This window comes from Schistocerca nitens, chromosome 1, assembly GCF_023898315.1.
Source record: "Schistocerca nitens isolate TAMUIC-IGC-003100 chromosome 1, iqSchNite1.1, whole genome shotgun sequence".
Taxonomy (NCBI): Eukaryota; Metazoa; Arthropoda; class Insecta; order Orthoptera; family Acrididae; genus Schistocerca; species Schistocerca nitens.
Genome location: NC_064614.1, coordinates 1,083,304,318 through 1,083,327,561, shown reverse-complemented (window position 1 = coordinate 1,083,327,561; position 23,244 = coordinate 1,083,304,318). Strand labels below are relative to the sequence as shown.

At 39.1% G+C, this 23,244-nt stretch overlaps 1 protein-coding gene across 14 annotated transcripts in view; it reads left to right on the top strand.

Moving 5' to 3' along the window:
* Positions 1-23,244, top strand: part of LOC126198503 (atlastin) — a 144,632-nt gene that overhangs the window by 74,584 nt on the left and 46,804 nt on the right. For 13 of the 14 annotated variants that reach the window (XM_049934988.1, XM_049934886.1, XM_049934963.1 and 10 more), the window contains 2 exons: positions 17,278-17,513; positions 19,242-19,376. In XM_049934988.1, the coding sequence (XP_049790945.1) occupies positions 17,278-17,513; positions 19,242-19,376 (371 nt within the window). Of the gene's footprint in view, positions 1-16,729; positions 16,852-17,277; positions 17,514-19,241; positions 19,377-23,244 lie in introns of those variants that run through there. The other variant, XM_049934997.1, reaches the window with a different exon arrangement.

The following is a 23,244-nucleotide window of genomic DNA, read 5'->3' as shown; positions in this document are numbered from 1 at the left end:
TTGAAATGTGTGAAGGATGGAGGTAGTGAGCATTATCCGACTGCGTAATACCAATGAGAAAAGCGGAGGAATGTCAACGTCTGGTACTGCGCCCTGAGCTTTCCAGGCAACGGTACAACATACGTGGTCGTCGTGACTATTTTTAAAGAACACAAATCGTGTAAAACCGTCCAAAAAGGTCATATCGCCATCTAGCGTATGAAATATGGACAAGCATTTAAAACATAATTCCATAAAAGTTCAGGAATGAGCTGCATATATGGGCTACTCCGATAAATCAGCCTATCATTGTACAGCTTTCCATTTAATGATGACGGAGAGCACATCGTTTTGTAAAATACTTAAATATCTCCGATATTAGAGGCTGCACTGTAAAGACACTGGACTTTTTGGAAGGAACTGGCATGAACCCCACGATTATCGTAAATCGTTTCGTACATATCACGGAATGATTCTATAAAGAAGATCGCGGCTGATTTCTGTCGACACCTTTTTAACAGTTGCCGTATTGACCAAGATTTTAATATTTTTGTAATCTCGATGTCTATAGTGACAGAGTGAGATGGCTTAGCGGCCAGCACATTGGACTATCGTTCGGGAGATTTGAGAAGTATGATAATGACATGAAACTTCCTGGCAGATTAAAACTGTGTGCCGCACCGAGACTCGAACTCGGGACATTGCCCTTTTGGGGGCAAGTGGAGATACGCTACTGGCGTACGTAAAGCTGCCAGGACGGGTGGTAAGTCGTGCTTCGGTAGCTCAGTCGGTAGAGCACTCGCCCGCTAAAAGCAAAAGTCCCGAGTTCGATTATCGGTCCGCAACACACTTTTAATCTGCCGAGAAGTTTCATATCAGCGCACATACTGCTGCAGACTGAAAATATTCATTCTACAATAATGACATTGTCGTGGCGCTTTAGTTTGTCTAGAACCTGGAAAAGAACTTCGGAATGAAGTCACACGTTATGCATTGACAGTATTATTTCCAAAGCTTGGAACGCCTGTGGTGCGTACATTAAATGATAACAGGAATCTCCTGCCGAAGCTGCTTTTCCTCTCATATGTGCAAAGTCAGGAATATAAATGGTGAACCTTTCTGTACAAGTAAGAAACAAAGAAACAGATTTTCAGAGAAGCCAGAAATCGTCTTGGTCAATAAAGGAAAGGCTGCAACCGATCTCTGACCATATGTCTTATTATGCAACAAAATGCTGCAAGGAAGTTCAGTGGTGGAAAACATGCGTTGTTGGCAGATATTTCAAACGCACGTAAGATAACAAAAAGGAAACTAGAACACAAATGACATCAGACCGTTCAGAGAAAATTGCTGTATCATTGCTTCTCATTCCTTCTGATTGTGTGAAAAAAAAGTCATTCAACAAAGAAAATAAGTGAAGAATACTCGAAGAATGTAGACAGTCTGCCACCCTCCGGTGAAACAAACTGAAAGAAGAGAACGATCTGTTCATATTTTATCAGGTAGCCCTCGGTAGCCATTTGTGTGTATGGAGTGTTTTGAGAAATGTCACAGGAAATGAACGTCTGTAAATGTGGTCCATTGTGTAATATAATTAGAAACATCTTATTAAAAGATGTTATCACGTTTCATGGTGTTTTAACTTCCGTCCCCCACTTACAATTAAAACAAAAATGAGTTCTGTATTGCGTGCAAACGTTGGAGTGGCAGGTGTGTCATGACCTCGGCTATATATTGACAGCTGCGTATGGATAATATTGTGTTAAAATATTGAATTCATCTTCGAGAGAATCCCTGTCGGGCCATTCTGTTCTAGGTTTACTCGTGGTACCATATTGCAATGACTTCAGACGAATCCTGAGTGGTTCCTTTTAAGTACCTACCTTGTTTCAACTTGTCCAATTCGTCTCGTAATGTTGTGTTGGACGTAAGTCGCCTCCCCCTCCACCCTTAATCCTACCACCACACACAGATATATATATATATATATATATATATATATATATGTGTGTGTGTGTGTGTGTGTGTGTGTGTGTGTGTGTGTGTGTGTGTGTGTGTGTGTGTGTTTGTTTGTTTGTTTGTTTTCCTGCTTTTGTGGACTTCACGTGGCATCACAGATGCCGCTGTCATTTGTTGGTGCGCAGGTGAGCACATCTCCGCGAAGCTCGCAGCGCGCGTGCTCAGGATGTGTTGACCCGCATACACGCTTCGCAGCGCGCGCGTTGTTCTGTGGACATTGCACCGAGATATTGTATCAGGTGTGCGACCAGCGAGACCGCCGCCACGCGTCCTGCCTTTGTGCCGTCGGTGCTGCTTAGTCTTTGTATTCGCAGCGATTGATGCTCCATGAAAACGAAAAGCATTCGTCCAATGCGAGCTGCGGGACAGAATATTTCGTAGGAAAGTACATGCTCTTTACCGTTAACATAATATGAAGCTATCACTTCTTTGCCAAGCGCCTACTACTAGGATCAGTTTTGAGTAGTCCGGCTACAAGACTGCATCATAAACGTGGTTATTCATCGCAGTTCACGCATGTCTTCGTAAGCGTTCGTTCACATGAAGCTTTCGCTATTGTTTTACAAGACAAATATTTTCATTTAATAATGTATTTGCCGTAATATGTTTACTGGTGACCTATACTTTCCCTGCCGCCGCCCCCCCCCTCCCCCATCTTCTTGTTTTACGAATGTAACCTATTTGTCCATCGCTTTGCGTGCTAACTGCCACTGAGCGTCCGAGCAGAAAGACGGGCGTTTCCCCGTGGCCTTCCGTGCTACAATTGTATATAGCAGTGGTGATTTGTCTGCTGCTGTAATATTTTGTTACTTGGCGGTTTATCTTCAATTTAAAGTAACATTAAGCTCTTCTAATTCATACTAATACATTTTAGAGACGTCATTAGCAGCGCTGTGTTGTGCACACGTACATGCAAAACCTGAAAGAACAGGGTTTGTAATGTTGCTATTCATATACGACGCTGACGCATAATCATTATCGTAAGATTTACTTCTTTTTGTCTTTCGTATTGCTTTGGCTGTCAGGTTTCGTCTTGTTTGTAAAAAATTTCGGCTAATATGAACGGAGTGGCATTTTATATAGTGAAGGATAAGAAGAAATATTAGACTGAAGCTATTCACACCTCGTCTAACTGAAGAGAAATAGTGATTGTGCTGACTAAATCATAAACTGCAACAGCTGTTTTCCAGACGCCGTATTTAGTTGGGCAAACAAATCCACTTCAGACTTCATTATGTAAACACGAAAGCGAAAAACTGTTTGCGAAATTAGGTTTACGTCTTTCGGAAGATGTGTCGCATGTAAACGTATTGAGTCAGGCTGTCGCGACTAACGCTGAAACAGTAAAAGAAGAACCGATAGAGTTTGGACAATGCTATCAATTATTCAAATGCAGCACTTTGAGCGCTGTTACAAAGATTATAGCTATATCAGAATAGTATATCCGTTATTACATTAAGTAGTTGCCTTACTAGTTTTTACCAGGAAAATGAGTGAACCGTCACGCCCCTGATGTGAAACGGAATTACCTTTGTGTTTTCTGTTTTTAACTCTTGATTTGCACATTACTCGGCACCTCTTGTTTCCCTAAATGATGTCAGGTGAATACCAGGATAGTTACTTCAACAAGATCACAAACTAATTCCTGCGATGTCAGTTGATGGAGACGTGACATGAAAGTGTAGCTTTTCTTTCAAATACTCCTTGAAGTTGATCATTTTTCAAGGCATTTAAAATTATCTGCAATATAAAACTCAGTAGGCTAGGGCACTTTTAATTTACTAATTCGCGTCAAAGTTTGTCTTACAGATTTGTTTATCAAGAATAACTGGATTTCTGCAGGTTTGATACCACAAACGTTAAAATGACTGCCTTGTTATGGCACTGCTGGCAACGTGTTTATTTACAAGCGCAAGAGTGTACAAGTAATGTTTGGTTTTGTAGTATTAAAGCTTACGTGACGTTCGCTGATTCCATACCTTGTTTAAATACCGTGGTTGTTTGCGTATGGTGGTAATTTCCTTGTATATAGATGTTGCACGACTTGCGGTTATGGTCTTGGAGAGTCAAGTCCACTTGAAAATATCTGTATGGTGGAAATGGACCACTATTGGTACAAATAAACAATATTCTCGGCAGATATGCCGTTCTAGTTGAAATAATGTCCTCCTTCAAACATCCCTTTGCATCGTTTATGTGCTGACTGTCTCGGATTAGACATTTCTACCGCAAGAATACAGTTGGAAAATATCAAGTGTCTGTACGTAATTTGGTCGTCGACTCGTCCCTTGCTAGTAGAATTTCCGGTACGCAGTTGCTTTTCGCTCAAACGTTTAAGTGCTTCGACGATAGAACAACACACACAAGCACAGCTGTCATACGTATAGAATGGGGTCCCACTGTATCTGAATTATACTTTTCTTAGTTTTGTGTTAATTTATCCTATTCATACCTTCACTGTTGCTTCAAAACAGTTCACATCCTCAGAAATATTTATCAGAATACTGTATACACTCTTTTAGTCTTGTTAGACGGACTCCACGGAGTTCGCAAATACATATATTATTTGGAAATGGACGTTCTAATAGTGAGATAGCGGTAAAAGAATGAGAACATACTTGTCAGTATGCTGTATTTGTGTAAACTTTCTAACAGTTATACATTTCTGCGATAATTCTTTAGACTTCTGCTTAGAAAATTAAACTTAACACAATATTAATTTAGTGGCAGTAGCATCACTATATGAATAAAATGCCCCTTTAACTTTTCTCACGACGGAGTCACAGCTGTTGTTATGCTGAACTTTCAGACCATTTTTCATCCCAAGATGCTTGGAAAAATTGTGTAGATGTACAAAAGCAAAATCGTATAAGGTGTGTTATTTCTGCTGTCTTAACATGCCATGCGAAGGCCAATGCTTCCTACTGTAACAGCTTAAAAAAATTAAACTTCCTTCTATACATGTTAAGATATTCCCATACATGCTCTGCAGCAAAGGGTTCAAACTACTACTAACACTTTTTGCGGTATATTAGTCAGTATCGGTGTGTTGGTGCTTCCAAGAAACGTTGCCGTTGCGTGGAGAATGCTGACGACATGTTTTTGCAATTTTTAGATAATTGAAGTATGTCCAAAAACAATAACTGCATTCACAAGATGTACGTTATCCACTCAGGCCAGCATCCTTTATCTGTCGCTGAAGAGAGAGTTGATGCCGTACGTAAACAGGAGGAAGGCTAGTGTGTGTCGTACCACCTGAACTTGTTCTTTTGTGTACCTACAATTTCTACCACTCTGTCCCAGACACTGCTCAAAGGAGTCACCATTTGGTTTTGGATGCCGCACTCGTTAAGAGCATGGCACATACGGTCTCGCTAAACCAGACTCGCTATATGAGTAGCACTGATATAGGCACCGAACCTAGTTTTATTGCTGCTATATTCCGTTTAAGTCGAAAATGAGGGTGTGTTGTCCACATCCTAAAGAGAATAGCAGTTCTCTTCTCTGCGAGGAAAGTTTTAAATAAGTTGGCTCGTGCTTCTAAATCGCAGTTAAAATTTGCTATTTCAAACAAAGGCTCTTTCAGCTCACAGAGACAATAAATAAATCTCTTCTACCTTACAGGCTGGTGTGCAAGTCATTTGATGACACCACTCTGGCGATTTGAGTGTGTGTGTCGCCGCTTATTGATCTGAGCAGCATGTCACTTGACCGCATGGGGATGGATGGGCCTCATTCTAGACTTCACCATCCCAGAAAAATCAGCGGTTGTCCCTAGGAACTGATATCGGAATTTCAGCACATGACCTCCGCTCAGAATCTTGGTGGAATATGCATGTTCCGTCTCGCCTGACGGGAGTTCAGCCCTACAGATTCCCTTATGCCCAAGAAAACTAGGGGGCATGATATTGCTTAGCTTCGTTTTTGAAGATCTTAAAACAAGTCGAAAATGCGTAGTTCGTAACTCCAGGTTCGAAGTAACAGATTTGCAGAAATTTTACACAGTGACTTTTGTGAAATTAATCCAAACAAATTAACCCATATATGCTCACAGGGTCAATAACGAGCCTGCTGCGACTCGTCAAGGTTAATATATTCTTACTGGTCAGGTCAGAATATGATACGCGTTTTTTAAAAATAACTGTCAAAATGTACCACAAATGTAAACGTGCATTACAAATGCTTTGCAGAGTTTATGCGTAATGATGTTTTATGTGCCTTATCAACCTAATACAATTACTTAACGGTTCGTAACTTACAAATAATGACTGATTATCTAATGCCTAATAATAAACATTGATCAGCGGAAAATAAGTTTCATTTCTTGCCATTTTCGCAGCAGCTGTATATAAATTACAGTCGTTCAAAAGGAAACGCTTTTTGCGTGCTTCACATTGTTCTTTTCTTTTTCTTGAGCACCCAGACGCGCGTTTCTCCTTACAAGGGAACCTCCCCATTGCACCCCCCTCAGATTTAGTTATAAGTTGGCACAGTGGATAGGCCTTTAAAAACTGAACACATATCAATCGAGAAAACAGGAAGAAGTTGTGTGGAACTATGAAAAAAATTAGTAAAATATACAAATTGAGTAGTCCATGCGCAACATAGGCAATATCAAAGAGAATGTGACCTCAGGAGCGTCGTGGTCCCGTGGTTACCATGAGTAGCTGAGGAACGAGAGGTCCTTGGTTAAAGTCCTCCCTCGAGTGAAAAGTTTACTTTTTTTATCTTCACAAAGTTATGATCTGTCCGTTCGTTCATTGACGTCTCTGTTCACTGTAATAAGTTTAGTGTCTGTGTTTTGCGACCGCAAAGCCGTGCGATTAGTAGACGAAAGGACGTGCCTCTCCAATGAGTACTGAAAACATTTTATTACGAGGTCATAGGTCAACCGATTCCTCCACAGGAAAACACGTCTCATATATTCTATACGACACTGGTAACGGCATGTGCGTCACATGACAGGAATATGTCGTCGACCCACCTAACTTGTACACTTAGCGAATGGGTAAAAACATTCTTCTACCTTGCCCGATTTAGGTTTTCTTGTGGAACTCCCAAAAAAGTGATGAAAACATAAGTTTTTCACATAAACTGAAAATAAAAAAATTAAAATTTTCACTCGAGGGAAGACTTGAACCTAGGACCTCTAGTTCCGTAGCTGCTCTTGCTAACCACGGGACCACGGCGCTATTTGACACCCACTGTCCATGATGTTGCCTATCTTCACATGGACTACTCAGTTTGTATATTTTACTATTTTTTTTCATAGTTCCACACAACTTCTTCCTGTTTTCTCGATTGATCTGTGTTCAGTTTTTCAAGGCCTATCCACTGTGCCAACTTATAACTAAATCTGAGGGGGGTGCAATGGGGAGGTTCCCTTGTTAGTAGCAAAGCGTCTTCAGCCTGTAATTAATTATTTCTAAGCCAAACAGTAAACTGGTTGAAAGTTTCCACGTTTCCTTTTTATACGTAGAAAACAGTGACAGGACGGAAACTTGCAAACTTACATCCAGTTTATCACCAGAGGAAGCTGTTTGGCTTAGATATAATGAATTAGTCGCTGATCTGACGCCCACTGAAGATGCCTTGTAACTATGGCGAAACGCGTTTGGGTGCACAAAAAAATGGAAAAAATGTAGAGCATACAAAAAGCGTTTTAGTTTGAAGCACTGCAATTTGTTCTGTTTTGATTATTCCTGTTCCACAGTAGTGTAAGATTTTGTGCGTCCCATACTCATTGAAGATCCACTCAAAGAAATCTCCTTTCAAAACTCACAACTACAAATTACTGTTACAGATGTCTGTTGTCGCTAATAAATGACTTACGTGAAAATTATAAAAAACTGTGTTAGAACACGTTCTGGGCATATGGGCTAAGAAAAGGCCATCACTTTCAGGAATATTCGTTCTTTAGTGTTACGTCCTCTCTGAATTTTACTGAAAGGTTCACTATCGAACGGTAATATTTTTATAAATACGTAAATTTTGAACCTAATTGTTACCAGATTATGTATCAATTTATATTCCTCATTAATCTGAGTTTGCGGTTCTTTCGTACACGACATATTCATTGTCGAAGTAAATAAAGTATTAGCCACAATTAAACCCCTTTCCAAGATAATACTGTCAAGATACGTAGGTGGTCGCAAACATGGTTCTAATTCCCACATTTCAGAAACCATTCTGTCACTTATCAGTACACGATCATATAAGGAGAACATTATAAAATTATGAGCATAAATATCAAGAATTAGTAGTACGTGTAGCAGTTCTACTGAGTCTGTTCGTCCTTATTTGAACGTACAAAAGAGTATTGTAGTATAGAACACACGGGCTATTTCGTTACAAGCGTCAGTAATCAAAGGCTTTAATCGCTAGACCACAGAAATGATGGTAGAGGCGGTGAAAGCCATCGTTCCAATACAGAAATACGATACAAAATTTTTCAGTGATATGCTGAAATTTCTACCGTAATGTAGGTGTTAAAATTCTACAGCACCGTTCTTTTAGCTCTCAAAATGTTACGTGCCGAAGTTGGAAACCAACGATTTTTTTTTAGTTTAGTTTTGAAACATGAAGAGAGAAATCGGAAATAGTGAGTGTGTTTGAATAGTATTAAACTGGACATAAATTAATGCTCTCTGCAAGTGTCTCAGTAATATTTTACCCAATCCAGATCGCTGGTGTACTATTTTTTAAGTTCCTGCCCAGCAGAGGGATTCACGGAACAGCATTAATTACTTGCAAGTGCTGGTACACAATGACACAATGTTCAGCCACCGTAACACTGAGATTCAGCGGCAGTTATCCATCGATAAAAGTAACAACCGGGGTATCAGATGTTTACTCTTAGCAGAACTGGCAGCTTTCTGTTCAGAACACAGAGGAAGGAAGACATCTAATTTTGTGAGCTTATGAGATACCGAAGTCATTTTGAATGTAAATGTCTCGTAAGGTGTGGAAATGTGTGGGTTAAAAAGTTTCCAGAACGCAAGCTAATGATAACATTAGTGATATTCTGAACGATTTCTGGGACTCCAGTCTGCAGTCTGTGTGAATAGGTCAACATTATTAACCCTAGGATGCATATACAGGGCCTCCGAGGCCCTTCTATGTCTTCATTTAAAAAAAAAAAATTGTGTAATTTTTTGTTTTGATTTCAAACTGCTTTCCAGTACGCTTTCACTATCATTGTGACATTCCTCCTATCAAGTCTCAATGAGATACCTTTTTAAGTTTCTTGTATAACTCAATACGTTTATCCATACACCGTGAATGCATAAGCAGGGCTTCAGAAGCCCTCACACATTTATAAATGTTCTTCAGCCTATATTGTCTGCAGTATTTGTTTGGGAGCAGTTATTAATTCAACAATAACTGTAGTGGTATTTCCAGCAACAGGGGTACCAGCAGCAGCAGTAGCTGTAGTAGTAACAGTGTAACTAAAAAAATACACACTACTTTCACATATTGGCGATGTCGGTGTATTATTGATCTTTTTGCTATCAAATGTTTTATTATTGCATAGTATTGTTATCCTGTGCTGCTCCTGTCAGCCTCATTGTTATTGTAGTTTGTTGCTGGAACGCCCATATGGTTAAGAGTATGACTCGTTTAGTGCTGCACAAGCTGCTGTTCGAGAGACACGCTTTTTGCTATGGCTTCGATACGCAAAGTCCGCAGCTCGTGGTCGTGCTGTAGCGTTCTCGCTTCCCACGCCCGGGTTCCCGGGTTCGATTCCCGCTGGGGTCAGGGATTTTCTCTGCCTCGTGATGACTGGGTGTTGTGTGATGTCCTTAGGTTAGTTAGGTTTAAGTAGTTCTAAGTTCCAGGGGACTGATGACCATTGATGTTAAGTCCCATAGTGCCCAGAGCCATTTGAACCATTTGATACGCAAAACAAGAGTCAGTACGTGCAAATGCAGCTAATTTGGAAAGTGTTGTGGCTTGAAGATGATGATTCTTGCGAGGAAGGAAATATTTTTGAAGATGCAAGTAGTGAAGAATCAGCCAATGAACCTGCAGATGTGAATATTGAGGCAGATGACAGTCCTTCCGATAATATTACTTCATCAGAGTCTGAAAATGAAGAACCACCACAAAAAGGTATAGAAGACCACACATACATTAGTCGGAATGGAACGATTTGGAAATTAGATCCTCCTGCAACTTTTCGTACGTCTGTCCATAATATCGTAAAGAAGGCACCTGCTCCAGCCCGTGTTTTGAAAACCTGTAAACCTAAGGATGCCTGGGACTACTTCATCTCCAAGGAAATACTAGAGGAAATCATCAACTGCACAAATATTGAACGCAGAAGAGTGGCTGCTTTACGTGGTAAAACGTGGAAAAACGTTTCGCTTGCTGAAATGGAGGGTTTTCTTGGTCTTTTACTGCTTTCTGGCGTTGAGAAGAGTTGGGATGTCCCTGTCAAGAGAATTATTCTTGGATGAAAAGGCAAATCCTACATATAAGGCCACCATGTCAGTAAATAGATTCGAGGATATAAGGAGAATGATTAGATTTGATGACAGGCGTACCCGTGAAGTTCGATCTGCAGATGACAAACTTGCAGCTGTTCGATATGTATGGGAACTATTTCTTGACAAGTGTAGAAATACAATGATTCGCTCACAGTTGACGAACAGGTAGTCCCATTCCGTGGAAGATGCAGCTTCACCCAGTATATGCCCTCTAAACCAGCCAAGTATGGCATAAAAATATTTTGGTTATGTGATGCTACATCTGCATATGCTTTAGACGGAATCGCTTACACGGGAAGGAAGCCCCATGAATCTATTCAGAAAAATCTTGGATTGAGTGTGGTGAAAGATCTTGCTAAAAGCATTGAAGGATCATCAAAAAATTTTACTGTTGATAACTTCTTTACTAGTGTGCAGCTGGCGGAAGAGATGTTTTAGAAGCAAATTACAGTGGTGGCAACAATGAAACAAAATAAACCAGAAATTCCTAATGAGATGAAACCATCTGCCTCAAGAGCGATTCATTCCTCTTTGTTTGCATTTAGAGGTGACATTACAATGGTGAGTTATGTACCCAAAAAGAAAGTCTGTAGTTCTCTTTAGCACAATGTATCACGACAAACATTGATGAAACTCATGCAAAACAGAAACCAGATATAATAAAGTTCTATAACTCTACGAAGGGTGGAGTAGAACAAATGGACCAGAAAATTAGTTACTACACTTGCAAGAGACAAACAAGAAGATGGCCATTTGCATTATGGATGAATATGATGGACGTCGCAGCAATGAACAGTGAAATTTCGTTTTCCGCCCAACATCTGACATACCATAGTGGAAGAAGTGATACAAGGCGTTTGTTCCTAAGAGATTTAGCAGATGATATGTTAAGACCACTAATGGAACTTCATATTCAGATCCCTAATCTTCCAAAGAAAATCGTTGATGCCATGCAAAGATGTGGTGTTCAAAAAGATGTTATATAGCCGAACCAACAACCCAAGATGCAATTATTGTCCATATAATAAACACAGGAAAAGTGCTCGACATGTATTAGTGTAAACCCAACATTTGTAATGAACATAGTGGCGTTCTCTGTGCTTCTTGTTTGTCACATGTTGAAAACTAAGAAAAATGCAATTTTATGTGAACAATGAATGATAACTTTTTGTCAAAATATTGCCTATATACATAATATTGTGAATAATTAGTATGTTTTAATTCAAGAAATTGGTTGTAATAAATGTTATCAAATGTAAACTGCAACTTATAAGTGAATTAATAAAATTATTTGTATATGTTGTATGTAAATGGATGTAACTAATAAACACACTGTTTTTTTAAGAAATTAATAAAATGTTAATCAGGCCCACAAGATCCTGTTACTGTATCTTAGGAATATCTTGTCAATATGACAATAAATTTGACAGAAGTAAATTTAAATCCAAAGATGATTATATGATAAGAGGAAAATTTTAAATTAGGGCAGGGCCTTGGAGGCCCTGCATATACATTCATGTGTGTTTTCGGTACCATGCATCCTAGGGTTAAAGAACTCCATTCTGAATTAGTCATCGCCGATCGTGTAAACATACTGGGTGATCAAAAAGTCAGTATAAATTTGAAAACTGAATAAATCACGGAATAACGTAGACAGAGAGGTACAAATCGACACACATGCTTAGAATGACATGGGGTTTTATTAGAACCAAAAAATACAAAAGTTCACAAAATGTCCGACAGATGGCGCTTCATCTGATCAGAATAGCAATAATTAGCATAACAAAGTAAGACAAAGCAAAGATGATGATCTTTACAGGAAATGCTCAATATGTCCACCATCATTCCTCAACAATAGCTGTAGTCGAGGAATAATGTTGTGAAGAGCACTATAAAGCATATCTGGAGTTATGGTGAGGCATTGGCGTCTGATGTCTTTCAGCATCCCTAGAGATGTCGGTCGATCACGATATACTTGAGACTTCAGGTAACCCCAAAGCCAATAATCGCACGGACTGAGGTCTGGGGACCTGGGAGGCCAAGCATGACGGAAGTGGCGGCTGAGCACACGATCATCACCAAACGACGCGCGCAAGAGATCTTTCACGCGTCTAGCAATGCTTTTTTTTTTTTTTGCTTTAATAAAACCCCATGTCATTCCAAGCACTTGTCAATTTTTACCCCTCTATCTACATTATTCCGTGGTTTATTATGTTTTAAAATTTATATTGACTTTTTAATCATCCTGTACAAGCCTGTTCTTTCCAGGAGCATAAAAACAATACTAAGTGACCAACTGTTGGAGATATATATATATATATATATATATATATATATATATATATATATATATATATATATATATATATATATATATATATATATTCGAGAAGCTTCCGTATAACCTTGAATTTATCTGATTTTGCTATTTTTATAATCAGATGAGATGTTTGTAGGAGAAAGTAATGTTATGCTCGTCTTGGACTGCCCATTCTTCGAACTAAAATAATCCTTTCCGTGATGTACAGCCGCTCTAGTGATCTCTCCTGCTCAATCCATTCTGGGACTCCATCGCACTGAGGAAACAAGCCTCACGTATTCTCAGAATATTTTCAGTACCTTCCGTTTATTAGACTTAGCCGAGTTTCCTAAGATGTGAACTCTAGACCCTTATTGGGTGTAAATGAAGCTCACTTACGACTCTTCCCATTAATCTCTCTGGCATCTGACATCTCCGCAACAGATATCTGCGAATAGCTATCCGCAGGGTCTTCCAGTGAGTGATCGATGTAGTAGATTTCAACAATACATGGTCTTTTAGACTATTATATGATGCCGAGAGCTTACAGTCTCCCTTCAAATGTAATCGTGCAATACCTTGTCATTACTTAACGTAGATATTATAACTTTAGGATGTACTCCAATTGATCTTCCTCAGATAATAAGAGTGATGTCCAAATCGTGCGCACGTCGTGGAGTCGATCAGAATTTCATTTTGTATATTAAAATGAAATCGTCAACACAGCCCTAAAGTAATACTTAAAAGTCAATCACGCGGAGTTAACTTCAGAAATCATATCACATTACTTACAATCTTTATTTACATCTGACGTAAAGTCAGTCAAATGATTCATGTAAACCTTGTCTGTGGGTTTTTGTTACAGCATTTTTATTTATGCACAGTAGAAAAAATTCAAGTGTTGTCAATGCCTATTCTGTACACTACCTTTCTTGGCAATGTTTAATTCACTAGATCGCTTTAACATCTCTGGTTGCTAGCCGAACCAAGCGCATTGTGTGAAGTCATGGACAACTGCCAGAGGCCTACGCTACTGCCACGTCTCCCTTATGCCAAGTCATTGCTGTTGTCGGCCGTGGGTAACTGAAACTGATTTGAAAGGCAAAAGTTTACGACGTTCGTGATCCCGTTCCTCCAGACAACATCGTGATAGTAAGCTTGTACCTGGGCAACATAGGAAGTTTGTCTTCAACCGTCTAACAATGGACGAATAGTTTGATTTTGTCATGGTATTGCTTCCATCATGGATGGATTTTGTGAAAGTTGTCTTGAAGCGGACGTTGTAGAAACGCTGTGGGCAAGCTAATTGAAGATGACTGTCATGTGAACATGACGAAGGGGTGTTCTTAAGCATATCGATTTTTCTTACATGTTTAAAGTTTGAAAAAGATCTGTTGCCGGTGGTTTCCCCACACTTTGACACCCTCAAAAACACTCTTGTCAGTCGATGTAAGAACATGCTCAAAAAATTCGGCCGAGGAAATTTAAAATCTAACAACAAAATCGTAAGAGGATACGAAACTTGTATACATCCGCACGGGCCGGAAACTTAACAGTAAGCAGCGATCAACTCATCGCCTGTTCAAAGGTGACCTAAACATTTTTTTTTTCTTACGATATTGCAGTGCCTGTGTTCCGAATTACTATGCAGTGTCCCTTTGGACATGTATGCATATATATAATGGATGTACGAATACAGGTCGTAAACGCATGATTGAACGTTTGAAGTAATTTTTTTCTTTGTCAAAAGTCTCGTGATTGGGCTGCAAGTCTTTCCGTAACTAGGTGTTCAGATTCTTGCTCCGAACGTAATTTCGCTATATTCTTAATAGGATAGAAAAATTGATTGTATATTATTACTCCATTTGTCGGAATTCTGAATATAGTATAGAGAAAAATACTGTGTTAGCAACGTTTTCTTTTACACTGTGCTATAACGAAAGTGATAACGAAAATCCTCCATGCAATTGGTTGTGGTGTCGAGAAGGAACTTTTTCGGTATACTTTTAAAGCAAACTTTATTTCTTCAGCTAGTTTTCATAAATACGAAGCTAAACAAAAAACATTATTCGTCACAGCGTAATTAACACAATTTTGTTCCAGGGTCAACGATAGAGAAATGCAAAGACTCTCTCCCCTCTACTGTTGCATATTGTTTTCCTATTGCGATGTACTACTACTACTACTACTACTACTACTACTACTACTACTGTTGGTGTTCGGACAATTCAGAACCAGTGAAATAGCTGATTTATAACAGCTTCTGTAATTTTTTTCCGCACTATTTCCTTCTGTTCATAACTCGTCCTTGTTCTGGAAACCTTCGACCTTTTTACCTTTTCCCTGAATTCTTTTCCTATGTCTTTCTCTTGTCTCCAACTGCTGTCGATATTTCTTAATTTCTATAAACCATGATGTCTGGGTTTTTTGTCAAAGTTGATTTTTTTTGTTAGCCTCTTTTTATCATTCGTTTTAAGTTGCCATGAAATTTAATCCTTCGATTTCTTATAGCATTTGTTATCTTCTTAGGTTTTTCGTAGAGCTCCTTGTTGCTTCTCAATTTCCAGATCCTATTTTTCATACTTTGGACCCAAAATTTTTCGAATTCTTAAAATTATTTGACTTTTTTACTGTGCTTATGTCGAGACATTCTTAGGCGTAAGGACGCCCAGTTTTACTTACCACATTTTAATGCCTCAGTTTTGTATTAATGGATGAGGATTTTTTTTTGTTTCGTACATTTCCCTTTTTAAGTGGATTGCTGCTTCCATTTTTCTGGCCCTGTTTATGTTAGCTACTTTGTTCAGGGCATCTGACTTGATTGTTTCTATCAGGTATTTAAATTCTGGAACTTAATTTATCTTTCCATATTTTGATTTCATATATTTTGGTGCACCTTTTACGTTGGTTATTTGTACGAATTTTTCAAACAAATTTTGTAATCCAGTTTTTTCTGTTGCATCTTCGGCGATGTTTATCTGCTTTGCTGCATCTTGTAGATTCTCTTCTAAAATTGATAAATCATAATTAAAAGCTAAGCAATCATTTTCAAGGTTGTCACTTGTTCTCCCAAGTTTTCACTTTATTTCCTGCTCTCATCTCCTGTTCTTTTTCTCCAAAAAGCAATTGCATAATGATGCAGGCAGTCCATACCCTGTCTTGCACTTGTTTTAATTTCGAAAGGTTTTGATAATTCACGTAAAAAATTAACTTCAGAAATTTTAGTAGCTGAAGTTTTATTGCTACGTTATTTGCAACGTGAGACGAGTGGAAGACGTTAAATGAAGGAACCGTGCCTCTTGGCGCAGTGTTTAAGAAACTGAACGTTCGCTCCAGAGGAGCGGGATTGGAATCCACAATCTCGATCTGAATCAGGTTTTTGGAGGTTTCCGTGATATAAAGTTTCAGTCGAATAGCGGTATGGTTTTCAGACAAATGATAGCGTATTTAGACTGGATTTATTTCACCCTAAGCTTGTGCACTGTCTCTAGTGACCTCGAGAATAGCGTGGAGCCCTTTGGCTTAGAACCGGTGACTAAATCGACCGCTGCAAAAATTCAAATAATTTATTTTTCTACGTCCATATTTCTCCTTTTCTCCATTCATTAAAAGGATGACACTGTTATAAACATATATATGCAAACAGTTACGCAGTTTCATAATTCCACGCCTCGTGCATTGCTCCAGTCTTAACAGTGCAAAATTCATGTGTCACACGAATTGTACAAAAAAAAAAGTTTGTGGACATAAGAGGTTTGCGGCACGAATTAACATAAAGTGACGAAAATTAAGGTAGGTATAGTTCGAGGCAGCTCGCGATTGTTACAGTCTTCGAAAATGCGACGACATTCCAAGTCCCTGGCGGTCTTACTGTAAGTAAAAATTTCATGCTTTTGTAGTTCCCCGAGTGTACATTGTGGGTAGCGCGCACCGCTACAGCATGTCCGAAGCCTTTCGGCAAGCGCGGACGACCCAAGCGCGCCTATCCCCTCCATGACACCGCTGTCACTTGGAACAGGTTTGCCGTCGTCCTTGGGACACACCGCTGCACGCATGATTTTTCTCGTAAGTTTATTTATTTAGACTTGTGACTATTTCCAAATTTTTGTCGTAAAATAGGAGCATTTTCTCCTACAAGCACGTGTACAACACACATGATACCTGTGTTTTTCTTCGGTATTCTGCTCTGAAATTAATTGAGTCATTATTTTGACCTGAAAAAGACTGCAACTGTACACATGACGTCACTTTGAGCCATCTGATTTGTGCATTCTGGTGTCCTTCAAGCTGGCATATGTCTTCCATCAAAATGAAAGAAACAAAATAATTTTTACTATTCTTCTGGAAATAGATTCCTATCTTTCCAAGCAGTTTTTTACTGTAGGTTATTGGCCTTTTTCAACCTGTTCTGAGAATGCATTTCTAGTAACAAAAGTTTAAGCATATCTGTAAGCATGTCTAGATTTTTGTTATGTTCTAGTTTTGTTTCAGCTGCTGCCGGAGATAGTAACATCAGGGGAAGAAAAGAAAAGATGGGAGCAAGACCCGTGCAGATAGTTGTAGCTAAGGATGATCATACTTTTGAACTGGATGAAGCAGCACTTCGGGAAATACTACTGCAAGATCATGTGAAAGACAAGACTGTAGTTGTTGTTTCTGTGGCTGGAGCCTTCCGCAAAGGAAAATCTTTTCTGCTTGATTTTTTCCTGCGTTACCTGAAGGCACAGGTTGGTATTCGTATTTGCAATGATAACTGTAGAACAGTTAGAAAAGGAATTGATGCTATTCACACTATTTGTAATTGTGCTCTGTGCTGCTCCCTGCTTCTTTTTCTCCTGAACTTCAAATCTGTCTCACATTCAAGGGAAGCAAAAGTATGTTGAATTACTGACACATCATGTTACTAAACATTCATATGTTGTACTGCTACATTGTCTTGAAATATTTATTTGCACAGTTCAGTTTTTGTGTATGTATATGAAAAGAGATGTTTCTTTGGAAATATTGATAATATTCATTGCAAGAATTGTTGAGCCTACATATTTCACAAATATGTTATGGTGCTATAGTGAGTGTGGAGTTACTTTTCCCTTATTATGTAAACAATTTGCCACCTGACCAAAATAAAGGTTATAACTCAACTGACAACCTCACTGTGGCACACTTTCCACTTAATTGTCACGTAAATATACACATGTGAAGCTGTGATTCGCTAAAATACAAAGAACTGATAAAATGTTTTACTCTTGAAGTTACATCTCCTTCTGAGCATTCCCATGGAAATTATGATGTACTGCTTGCAATAATTTTAAATTACATCTTTTTGTAACATACTGATCACTCAGTATTTGAAAGTAAGAGCACTGAAATGTTGAAAAGGGTGGTGTCAAAGATCTAGACTTCAGATTCAAAGGTAATTTATTCTCATTCATGAATGATTTGCAGTATTCCTATCTCAAATAGTGTAGCCTAAAACATTTCTTTCACATTTATTTTGTTACATTAGTTAGCTGAAATTTTAGCATTGAGTAAATATAAGCTGTATTTGATGAACTTTTAATTAGCAGAGATTTTTTAAAGACCATTGCCACAGTTTGTTTTGTTTGCCAGACTTTCACATGGTTTAGTGTGGATATTGATAGCTGTAATTTAAATTATGTTGGAAGTGTATACATAGTTTTGCCTAGAGCAGCATCTAATTCTATTTTGCCAGTAATTCCATATTTGACCCAAAATAGTAGCATGCTATACTAAGAGACATAGCTGAGCTAGAACTAAGTTGAAAACTTGAGCGTGTGCAATGCATCCAATGATCTTCGCAACAAGATATTAACTTACTCTTCCTTCCTTGACTTCAAACACCTGTTTAACAGTTGTGGATCTGGTAATACCATACTGACTGAGTGTCTATTTTTCAATACTTTCACACATTCATCTTGCCAAATTTTGGTGTGGTTTCACTCTCTCTGCTGCATAAACCCAGCACTCAACTCCTAATATGAAATAACACTTGGACAAAAATTTATCTTATTTGCAGGACAAGCAGTAGGCACAGATTTGCCTCTCCTCACACCTTATGACAACTGACATTTTCATGAACAGATTGACGACTGACTACAAAAAATAATTATTGGAGTATTGTTAAATCCAGGATGGCTGAGTGTTCACTATGTGCACATATTCTAAATAAGAACTTCGGTAAACTTAAAAGTCTATTGTCTGTTCTGTTTCTCACACCCGAAAGTAGATGATGTCTGTAGGGGAGTCAATAAACACATTGTGTGTTTCCAATTTGCTCAGTTCTTTTGTACTCAACTCCTCTCTCAAATTAATGAAATTTTTCCTTCTGGTAGTTGGGGTACTTAGTCTCATGTTTTGATCAAAGTTTAGTAGTGTCTACAAAATTAGAATATCAGCACACACACAAATTAATGTATATGACTTTCTGCTAATAGGGAAGAGCTGACTGGATGGGGACAGATGAAATGCCCCTGGATGGTTTCTCATGGCGTGGTGGTTCCGAGAGAGATACTACTGGAATCCTGCTGTGGTCTGAAGTGTTCATAGTGGATCTCCCAACTGGAGAACAGGTTTTGTTATTTTTCATACTATTATAAACAGTCCAATATTGGTTCGTAATTACTCCCCCCCCCCCCCCCCCAATACCTTTAATATATTACGTGCACGCATACACACACACACACACACACACACACACACACACACACACACACACACACACACACACACTAGATTTATGAAGAACAGATTACAAAATAAAATACAAATCAGTTTTTTGTAGTGCATGAATTCCAGAAAATTGGTTTGAACACTATTTTGACAGCAACATGGGCAATTGTAGAAGATAGCATGTTGATATAATTATGCCATATTATACAAACCTTCTTTTTTCACAGATATTGGTAGCATTTGTTATGTAAGTGAAGAATTAATAGTTACAGTCCATGCTTAAACAACAGTGTTAATGATACGTACACTTATCCATCCTGTGAACTTGAACTTACTTGCAAAAAGTGAATTTTTTTCACCACTGAATATCCCAAGAACTTCCTTGGCATGTTTTCATGTTGTGTTATAGCAGATAACTCTGACAATATGTCCCAGTTTCAAAAAGTCTTAGATTTCAAAAGGATATGCAATCTATAATAATCCCTTGTAGGTTTGGCCCCACGTGTCATATTGTTAAAAGTATTTTGTCATTAACCAGTTCAGTACGACATGTGATGGACATTTTGAATATATTCCATGCAAGTTTTACCGATCTGCCATCAAATTCCTGTATTTTATAGTGTTAGTAGTTCAGCACACACAAACTGATGAGTCAGAACATGACAAACGCGCACCATGAGACTGAACACTGCCTGGTGGCTTTGCAGGTACTTTATGTGGTAAGGTAAGTATGTAAGTGAAACAGAGATGAATTGGGAATCATTTTTATGGGCTGCAAATGAGTAATTCCACTGACATAAGTGACTTTGATGGGGAATAAGTGTCTTGTAAATGTTGTTAGCTGGTTGAGCATCCACAAGTTACTACTGTGGGCATCTATGGGAATTGGTTTAAGCATAGTAAAACCACAGTAAGTGACAAGATGTGTCATGTCCTTTCCTCATCACAGAACGCAGAGGCTTTCCAGCACTGTCAGGCCGATTGCCACAGCTGTCTGTAGCAGATCTGACAATAGAGTACAGTGCTTGTGCAGGCATAAGTGTTGTGGAGCGCACATTTTTGAATGTGAGACTCCTGTACAGATGACCCAGATGTCTTTTTGTGTTGCCTCAACATCATTTACGATTGCAGTGGGCACAGCATCATCAATATTAGACTATGGATCTGTGGAAATGCACTGTCTGGTTGGATGAATCACTCTTCTTTGTTAGAACAGATTGACGGTCATGTGGACATGCCATCATCATGAAAAACAGCTCCACAAAACATGCACCATGCCACAGATGCAGGCTTTTGGGGGCAGTAATATTCTATGGAGTACATTCACTTGGGCTTTCATGGGAGCTATGGTCATATTCAAAGGCACCATGATAGCTGTGTGGACCTGTTGAATCCCTTGATGCTTGATATCTCCCCTGATTGTGATGGCATCTTCCAGCAGGATAACTGTCGTGTCACAGGCAAGGAATCGTGCAGTAGTTGTTTGAGGAGAATAATAATGATTTTTGGTTCATATCTTCATCACTAAATTTGCAGGGAGAGCCTTTGTTTGGAATAGGTGGTATTATGACCGATACCTTGTTTCATGAAAAGACTGAAGTTATAATCCGGAGACTGCATGCCTCCAGCCATCTTCCCAGAGATAACACTTTTCAGTGCAAATCGTTATGACCCCTTGGAATTGTCCCTCCTTGGCAATGCCATGGGAGAAAAGCAAAAGCGAACGACTTGGAGACACTCCCTTCAGTTACTAGTTTGTACCAAAACATATGGAGAATCCTCTCTCTGCACTAAGCCAGTGTTCTTTATGGGGAATATTGAAAGCATATTTGGTGAACTCTCATCCATTTGTAAATTATGAAGTAGGTCAATTTTAATTTAGATGAGATATCCTACCCACTGCGAGGCCATACTCTATTGTAAATGGCTTGGTGATATACCTCAATACCGTAACAATTTATAAGAACCTAAACATAGTGCTGGATATAATTTTTCACCAGGATGTAACATTGCAAGTGGTTTAAGAAGTAGGTGAACACTTGGGGAAGCGAAGGATCCACATTGTATGTCGTGAATTATCGACTATTCCAGCTTATGCATTCACTTGTGAGCTGGGGAGCACTCACTTGCCCTCAGAGCACTGCCTCTCGGCTGTGGGCTGTGGTTATATGAACACATCTGCAGTGAACGAGGGTACAAGTGAAGGGGCTGGACGAAGCGTGACATCATGAAAAACAAGCTGTAATTCAAATCCCATCATGAGCATGGCTTTTGTTAAATTAGTCTAATTGTAGTGTAATGTACATGAAATTAATCAGAATTACAATTTGAGGGCTATAAAAATGTATTAGCTGGTAAGGGGTGAGCAGCCTGTTTGGAAGTGACGAACAGAACAAATTATCAAGTAACCTTTGCCCAACTAACAAAAGATTATGTACTTACAGATCTTTTTGTGAGGCCGATGCCCTTATGTGGGGTGATATGTTGTTTGCTGCAGCAATGCACAGCATACCCTTCATTGTAGGTTCCTGAAGCAATGATCTTTCCCTGTTTTTTATCCTCTTCATTACAGAGAATAGCTGCTAACAACAGTATGTTGACCAGACCATGCACATAATTCCAGGTGCATTCCTTTGAAGCCGAATGAATGTTTCTGCTGTTGCATTTTGATACCATTGATACAAATTCTGACTATTGTAGTACCTGTCATTTAACAACATTGAATTTTGTGAGTAAGTCAGTTCGAATTACATCGTGGGTGGCAGGTCATCAGGTATAACTGAAAAAAGGAGTACTGAAACATTGCAGTTTCTTCTCAGAACACGTCAGTTATTGTAACCATGATTCAAAAGTATTAGCTGATTAATTATAAGTTGACTGTTTACAAAGGGGAGGTCAGCAGATAAATTGAGAGAATTGAGGTATGTGAAAACATCAGATCACAGTTCCCTATTTGCCTCTCAAATAAATGGAGCTTATCTCTGAACACCCTGTGTTTGCCATGTGTGTGTAGTATCAACAAAAATTTTCCCACTGTAATGACACATTCAGTGTATTCAGATGCAGAATTATCAGCCAGAAAAGTGAGGTCTGATATCTATTTTGATTCTCTGAGGCAAGGAATTTCTTCCCCTTTCATGTCTAGAAACAAAGCAATTAATTCGCAGATAGGAGAAGGAGAAGAAGAAGAAGAAGAAGAAGAATAAAAACGATACTTCCACTGATCCACTGAACAGTGCAGTGGTAAGGCCATACTCAACTTCAGTGTCTTGAAGAAACTGTTCAAACTGATGGTGGCTCTGTGTGTGTGTGTGTGTGTGTGTGTGTGTGTGTGTGTGTGTGTGTGTGTGTGTGTGTGTGTGTGTGTGTGTGTGTGTGTACAAAATTCAGTCACTTCACAGCAGTGTCCATTACATGACAAAGTTCCACAGTTTCAACACACAATGCTTCCCGATTTATGACACAGTTGTAATAGGTGGTGGATTTGAAGTGGTGAGGGACACAGTGCAGTGCCAGTCAAACAGCGTGATGTTCTAAATTCCTTTATTTCGGCTCCTCACTGTGGCCCCATACAGGAAGCAGCAATGTGGCTGTGGCATCCAGTGGCCCATACTGCTGACAGAGGTCAGTATCAGCCGGGCAGCGGCATGTGACACAACTGCCTTTGTCGACAGCAGCTCCAGGGCCGGGCAGTCTCGGTTAACCGCAGCCGCATATGTTGTGGTACGACTTGCACACCGTGCAGTGCCCAATAGGTGGTAGGCATGT